Source organism: Aquarana catesbeiana, linkage group LG13 (genome assembly GCF_042186555.1).
Source record: "Aquarana catesbeiana isolate 2022-GZ linkage group LG13, ASM4218655v1, whole genome shotgun sequence".
In the NCBI taxonomy this organism is placed as follows: Eukaryota; Metazoa; Chordata; class Amphibia; order Anura; family Ranidae; genus Aquarana; species Aquarana catesbeiana.
In genome coordinates, this window is record NC_133336.1 from 55,608,662 (window position 1) to 55,616,990 (window position 8,329).

General features: G+C 40.8%; 1 protein-coding gene across 1 annotated transcript in view; it reads left to right on the top strand.

Annotated features, from left to right (window-relative positions):
• CLBA1 (clathrin binding box of aftiphilin containing 1) overlaps positions 1-4,950 on the top strand; it is a 46,043-nt gene extending 41,093 nt beyond the window's left edge. Inside the window, exon 6 of the mRNA XM_073608847.1 lies at positions 128-4,950. Coding sequence (XP_073464948.1) covers positions 128-277 — 150 coding nt within the window. The 3' untranslated portion in view covers positions 278-4,950. The remainder of the gene's footprint in view (positions 1-127) is intronic.
• Positions 4,951-8,329: the final 3,379 nt, after the last annotated feature.

The window sequence follows — 8,329 nt, forward strand, 5'->3', positions numbered from 1 at the left end:
AATGGTCATGACCTTATTACACTGTAGCAAACCCTGAAGGGTTGCTTTGCTACTTCAGTATACAATTAAAGGCCAGAATGGTTGATGAATATAATGTGCATTATTACAATATTATTTTCTCTTTCAGTTGGATGTGGCTCCAGGATCCAAACAAGGCCAAATATTTTCCTATCAGCTATTTTTGAAGAAGCCCTCAGCTGATGTCCCGTTGTCCTTCCTCACTTTTTCTGGAAAGAAGAGTTTTTTCAGTACAAACCAGATGCGTTTTAATTTTTAAATTGCCTAAGGCAAGCCTGCCCTTTGTTTTATTGAAATGTTTTGTGTATGAATAATATTTATATTATGATGTTTTTAACAGAGCTTTAGAACTATGAAATGTAACTTATTGCACTGTATATATCCAAACTTTTCACTAATGATCTTTTAGAGCACACTGAACACAACAACATGGGGGTGATGGAGAAACATCTGAGGAATCACCGGTGGGTTAAATCACCCAGTGGCTTCTTTCATTTCTCAAGGGCACCAGGGATTAAATCTGATGACTAGTTTCTACAGCTTTCATGAGAGGGTCTCGTTATCCATGTTCATTTTTCAATAAGCAATGTAGGACAAAGCTGGAGAATTATCACTTTGCAGTCTACTAGAAGAACAGAAAGCACAGTGGCTGATTGTAGCGATCAGCGTTCATTCCAAATGTAATGTTGGTTTTGGGTGTAATTCTTTAAAACAGAAATTTCCATTTTGAAGTAAAGATAGGCACACTAAAGAAACCTCTCCATGCAGCAACATCTCAGATTTCACCTGTAGCGCCCCTACCACAGGCCATACTGTATGTTTTGATCAGTGGTCTCCAAACTGCGGCCTGTGGGCCGGATGTGGCTCTTTGTTGGCCTATATCTGACCATTCATTCCACTGACAACAACGGGGCACTATTACTTGCTTAGACACCGATAATGGGGCACTATTCCTTCCATTGCCACAGATGATGGTGCATAATTTCTCCCACGGATATAAATGATTGGGCACGATTCCTTCCACTATTACCAATGACAGGGCACTATTACTTCCAAGTTGAGCACTGCTGTTCTAGAAAAGAACACATATCACTTCTGTCTTTTTTGCTATATAGACTTTCACATTTTTTCAGCTGGTCTGAAATTATCAGGTAGTTGAATAAACACTTTGCACATTCCACTAATTGTCAGGGTCTGATAATAATACAGTACGTGATGAAAATCATTGAACAAGCATGTTCAACACATTGCACTTCACAGCACCAAATCTGGAGCTTAGCAAAGTGGACAAGTTTTTCCGTGTACTGGTCTGCACTTCTGAAGAGTCCACCAGTCAGGGCATGGACACTGTAGAGTCCAGTACGTTCACTATTAGAATACGCCAATAAAAATTATGATTAGACACAAGTTGCCTCAAAACCAGCCTGGTGTTGGCCAGTTCATAGAAATCTTTGTATGTTCGCTAATAATCTGCCCTCCCAAAGATGCTAGTCTGACATAGCATAGCAGGTCAATCTCTTAAAGCCTAACTCCAGGTTTTATTTCACTTTAAATAATTCATTTGGCCAAGCTGGCCCAAACAAACTAATCTCCTTCAATAATGCATGTGGCTACGGTCAGTGTTGTATACAGCGCTGTGTTCCATCAGCAGTATGGGACTTTCCATCCCATTCCTGGAACAAAATTGAGTCAGGCTGAGTGCTGCTCACTCATTCACAGGAAGCTTTGTATTTGATGAAAGAATACAAAGCTTCTTCTGATTGGCTGTGGTGGAGAGTCAAGCAGATGATGTCACTATCTCAAGCCATCTTGATTTTATTGTGGGAAGTCTCTGTATCACTGTATATTTATGCATCTGATGCTATATAAGGTTTGTACAGCGTTAACAGTAGCCACATGTATTAGTAAAGGAAATCCTTCGCTGGGCCAGCTTGGCCCAAAAAAATTATTTAAAGTGATTCCTAATGGCACCCCCATGCATCTGAAAGCGCAATGCTTTTTTGTGTCACATGGTGACGCAATTCTATGCGGCTGTGTTTTAGAAAAAAAGTTTGGGGACCTTTTTCACTGCGTTTTTCCCGTAGGAACTGCATCTTATTCAAATCAATAGGCTGCTGTGCCCACGCAGAGACACAATAGTATGAACCTAGACTTAGTCTTTAACCTAGGGGTCTCAAACTAGCAGCCCTCCAGCTGTTGCAAAACTACAAATCCCATGAGGTATTGCAAGGCTTACAGTTACAAGCATGACTCCCACAGGCAGAGGCATGATGGGACTCATAGTTTTGCAACAGCTGGAGGGCCGCCAGTTTGAGATCCCTGAAACCTATCACTTAACAACTGCAGGGGGTTGGGGTGGCCTTTGCTTAATTTTTTTTTGTTGATTAGTGAATTAAGCCACTCATTAATTATTATTATACAGGATTTATATAGTGCCAACAGTTTGCGCAGCGCTTTACAACATGAGGGCAGACAGTACACTTACAATACAAATCAATACAGGAGGGATCAGAGGGCCCTGCTTGTTAGAGTTTACAATCTAGTAATCTATACTTTTAAACAGTCCATCAACAATGTTGAGACTATGTAATATTTTTAGAGTTTTACCATTGCTATTTAACAACTGTTTGTGACATGTCAGAACCTAAAATACATATATACTGTGTGTATATGTATGTATGTGTGTATCTCTCTTCCCCTTCACTTTTTACCCTGGAGATACAACAGGAAGTAAAAGGAAATCTCTCTACAGTGAGGGTAATTCCCCTGTTAAGCTGGCAAGCTGATCAAACTTCTGTAGAGCAGGGATGGCCACACACTGTTCAGTCCATGTTGAACTGGATGAATTTCAATCCAACTATGGCCAGCTTTAAAGGATAAGTTCAACTTTGGAACATGTTACATGTTCCACCTGTTTTTAGGGTGGAACATGTAACATATTCCAGTCTCTGCCCCCTCACCCAAACCCCCCCCCCCCCGCCCTGTGACAGTGGGCCAGGGATCTTCTCCCTGCATCCGCTGTCACAATTTGTAAACCACAAGGGCGGATTGTAGTTCTCAATGAACTGCGAGGGTGCTGGTGAGCGCTCTCGTAGTCCATTCATTCTTCTTCCTGCTCTCTAGTAACTGTCTGGCTGTACAAGGTGTAAGCAGAGAGCTATCCCGATGCCGTGTACACACGAGCGGAATGTCCGACAGAAAAAGTCAGACGGGAGCTGTTCATCGTATATTCCGATCGTGTGTAGGCCTGATCGGACTTTTTACGTTGAAAATTCTAACGGACCTAGAAAGAGAACATGTTCTAAATTTTTTCGACGGAACCAATTCCTATCGGGAAAATCGCTCGTCTGTATGCTGTTCCGACGTACCAAAAACGACGCATGCTCTGAAGCAAGTACGAGACGGAAGCTATTGGCTACTGGATATTGAACTTCCATTTTCTAGTCCTGTCGTAAGTGTTGTACGTCACCGCGTTCTGGACGGTCAGAATTTGGTGTGATCGTGTGTATGCAAGACAGCTTGAGCGGAATTCCGTCGGAAAAACCTTCAGAGTTTATTCCGATGGAAAAACCGATCGTGTGTACAGGGCATGAGAGTCTGCATGCACCTGAGATTGCATCCGTGATCTGTTGATCGTGAGTGCAATGCTTTACAGGCTCCTTAGAAAAAAATTAATAAATTCACTTCTTTTTACCTGCAAAAACATGCATTTATTATTTTCTTTTTAAAAGGTGAGCTTATCCTTTAAACATGTGTCACTAGAACAAATGTCACCACTGTAAGATTTCCTCCCACCCCATTCTGATGACAGCTGTAAAACATTTGAATTCTCTCATAACTTTCTGTTCAGAAACCTGGGTCAGCAAGACAAATAGAGAGGGTGCAATAAAAAATGACGGTTAAACAATGCATACTTTCATGATAGAAAAAACTTTAATGATAGAAAGATGGGGGCTCCAATTCCTGTCCTTCTTTAGGTTCTAATTGATTGGTTATATTGACCTTCAGGCTAAGTATGCAGATCAGAATACTTGTCACAGGTTAGTGATTTAAAGGGTAACTCCACTTTCGTGGGGAAAAAAAATAGCAGATAAAGAAAAAATAATATAGCGTGTACAAATACGATACAAGTCATATTGTATTTGAATGTTATTAAAAATTACCTTTCCTTTTCAATCTGCAGCCGCTGTAATTTTCTATAAATGCAGTGCAATATGGCTACCTGGAGGTGTTCAGTACACAGATTGTGTAATGACCACTACCCAGAAACATATTTCCTGCTTGTGTGATTGGCTCACCAATTTTCCCAGAAGTCTGCACTAAGATACAAGTCAGATTTCACGCATCCCCTGCAACAAAAATGTCATTCTTGGTGAGATATCTCCAATAGGAACACATCTAAGGGATGCAGACCCACAAGCTTTCCTCATTAGTGCTCTGCAGCTGCACACCTGACTAATAATTATGAAACCACTCCCATTAGACCCACTCAGTACAGAGGCACAGACGAACACACCAGGATTTCTTCAGAATAACAAAAGGTAGGAATCTGCAGCAAAGGTTGTTATAATCCTTGCAATGTACATAGATCACCCGGGGAAATGTTTTTTTTCTCAACAAAAGTGGAGTTACGCTTTAAGCAAGAGGATCAGGATGGCAGCCAGGCAACTAGCATGTTAAGAAATGCTGCAATTAACAGTCTATTTCTCTCATGGCTTTACTTTTCATGCCAGGGATTAAACTGACCTATCGGAGGACTGGTATGGGACATCTGGCAATTCATAGCAATGTAGCTCTAAATGGGTATTTTGTCTTGAAAAGTACATGAACTTCAATGTTTACAGGTACAAAACCTGCAATTTTCATTTTTAAAGAGCTGTGATGGAATGTGTGTTCTAGGTTTTATAATACAGTCACATGTTATTCTCACAACTGTGTCACTGTTTTCAAGATCTTCGTGAAACGTTTTTGGTAGCACTGCAACCAGATCTATTGAATACCATTACGTCTAGGGGCAGCCACAGATACCATTTGTATACTGAGCTGGGGATAGGTATTGGGTATAATGCTACCTATCTAGTGCTATAGTAACAACCAGCGGTGTGTTTATCTGTGCTATTTACAAGGCTATATACAAATGCTGTACAGTGCTTCAAAAAAAAAAAAAATTGTTTAAAAACTTCCAATACAAAATCCTAGCCCTAACTGCACAATTATAGTCATAAGTATCGGGTTGTCCAAGCCTAACGATTCTCAGCTTCCTCATACACGGTTTTATAGCTTTAACCAATCCTGAGCTTCAGACATGACTTGTCTGCTATCCAGGCTGTAGAGCACTGACTGAGTTTCAGGTGATTCTAAAAAACCTGCAAAGGAGAGGTACAAAACCCGGTGTAGAAGGGTTATCAAAGGTCCCAAAAGGTGTAGGATAGGAGCCTGGGAGTTACAGTGGGTATATAAAAGAATCACCCCTCTTTAAAATAATCACATTTTGTTGCTTTGCAGCCTGAAATGAAAACAGACACAGTTTTTGTTTTATCCAGCTGTATTTACTCATAGCAACTCAGTGCAAAAAATTTCTCAAAAACAGAATTGCTGAGTTGGAAAAAGATCACCCCTTATGACAGTATTTTGTTGAACCACCTTTTGCTTTAATTACAGCCTTTAGTCTGTTGGAATTTGTCTCTACTAACTTTGCCCACTGTTCTTTGCAGAGCTGCTCAAGTTCAGTTAAATTTGATGGGGATTGTTTGTGGACTGCAGTCTTCAAGTCATTCCACAGATTTTCAATGGGTTTTAAGTCTGGGCTCTAACTAGGCCATGCGAGGACATTCACCTTTCTCTCCTTCGACCACTGTGTGGTCATTTTTGCTGTGTGGTTTGGGTCATTGTCATGTTGGAAAGTAAACCTTCTTCCCATTGACAACTTTCTGGCAGAGTGCAGCAGATTTTCCTCAAGTATTTGACGGTATTTAGCCCCATTCGTTTTTCTTTCTATCCTGACAAGTGCTCCAGAGAAGCATCTCCATGCTTTACTGTGTTGGTGTTATTTGGATGGTGAGCTGTATTGGACTTCCGCCAGACATATCATTTGGTGTTAAGGGCCAATTACATTTTAGTCTCATCCGATCATAACACCTTTTTCCACGTGACCGTAGAATCTTCAAGGTGCATTTTGGCAAAGCTCAGTCATGACTGCATGTGGCCTTTCTTGAGGAGTGGCTTTTTTCTTGTAACCCTCCCATACAAGCCACATTTGTTATATTGTTGTTACATGCATACAATGACCACTCTTTGTCATAAATTCCTACAGCTGCTTCAGAGTTCCTGACTTGTGCCTGTCCACAACTTTATCCCAGAGATGTTATGACAGTCCCTTGCCACCCATAGGTGATTATTTGCTTCAGTCCACCACCATGGACTGAAATGCTCCAGGAAAGCTCTTTTCATGCTGAGCTAATTAAAATGACCACAGCCGATTACAGTTAAATGTTAAATGACTTTGTGTGCCGTTGAGAAGGTGATTAGCTACACCTGATTCAGTTTACAAGTCACTTTTAAGGGAGGGAGGTGATCCCCTTACCAACTCAGTGATTCTGTTTTTGAATTTTCTTTTACTTGGATGTTATAAGTTGTACTGAGTAAATAAACCAAAAAATGTGTCTGTTTTCATTGCAGGTTGCAAAGCAACGAATCAAAATTTTAAGGGGGGGGGGGGGGGGGGGCAATTCTTTTCTATACCAATTGTGTGTATGTATGTATGTGTATATATACCCCCCAAACAGGACCTTTCCAGGCTCCCTTTGAGAAACTCTGCTACACATTGTTGATCACTTTTGGACCAGGGAGGATTACATGTTGCTAAACAGTGGGATTGATTTACTAAAACTGGGGAGTGTAAAATCTGGTGCAGCTCTGCATGGTAGCCAACATCAGCTTGTTCAATTAAGCTTTGACAAAAATACCCAGAAGGTGGTTGGCTTCTATGCAGTTGTACCAGATTTTGCACTCTCCAGTTTTAGTAAATCAACCAGAGTTCAGCTCTTGTCCCATTAGAGGAACAAACCATAGACACTGAACACCCCTTGTGCATGGATAGCCCAACTTCTGCGACAAAATCATTAATATTCATGAACAGATCATTAAAAAAAAAATATGGTGGTGAAGTGCAACCAACATCTTTCGTCTACGACCATCTTTAGCATAGAGAACACCTTCTTTGTGAACCAGAGCTTTTTGTGTCTGGGAATGCAGCATTATCACAGAGCACCAAGTAACTCATACTTTGTTAAAGGGACCAAACAGCATGGCATTAGGAGCAGTGGCCTTTTTGAAGTAATAGACAATGGCATCTACTTTCTATAAGCATCCATAGAAGGATGTGTACTGTAACGACACCCCAAGTATGAAAGGGGTTAAAGCCGTTTAGGACATTCCATTTCCGAACACAAAGGCAGCTACCGAACACTCCAATCAGCCGAACAAGAAACCCATACGAATAATCCCCCCCCAAGTACGAGATGAGGCTCTGTACGGAGGGTCAAACAGGAATCAGACTGTTTTATTAGAACCAAAACTACAAGTCTTTATATCCAGTTAAAGAGGAGGTTCCCCCTCCAGCTCATATTACTCTAACAATACAACTGTAACCAGAAACCTAATTAACATGAGCTAGTTTAAATCATTTACCCAGACTAGGTGACTCAGACATGACCTTTAGGACAGACTTGTGGTCACCGACCTTCACACATTAGTATAAACATAGGACACCTTCTCACAATAGCAGGAGCCAATTACAGTTAACAATACAAACAGTGATCTCCCCCCTCCTCAGCCTAGGAGGCAATAAACTATAGTATGAGTAGACTGTCCGGCTCCTACCCAGTTCTAGAGGCCAATGTGATCAGCTCTCTCAACTAACATGTTCAGTTCAGAATCAAACAAACCAGAAATAGTCTTTACATATTTTTTGAGATATTGTTAATGAATATTACTGTCCCATTTGACGTTATCCAATCATATTCTCAGGGTTCATTCTTTTCTTGGTCACCCTGCGCCCAAAAGGGACTCCCGTCACATGTAGTATAAGAATTGATTTTATACATACATGTTAAGGAGATCATTTTGATGTAAATTATGGTACCAAATCAATGTTTAAATGCAACTAGCTAACAACAACATCTTGTTATCCACTAGACAGAAGGACTTAAGCCAGCCATAGACGGTTTGAATTTTGTCTGGTTCAGCGGGAAACGGCTGAGATTTGAACCATGTATGGGCAGGCTTAATGTACCCAAGTTGATTGATCAAC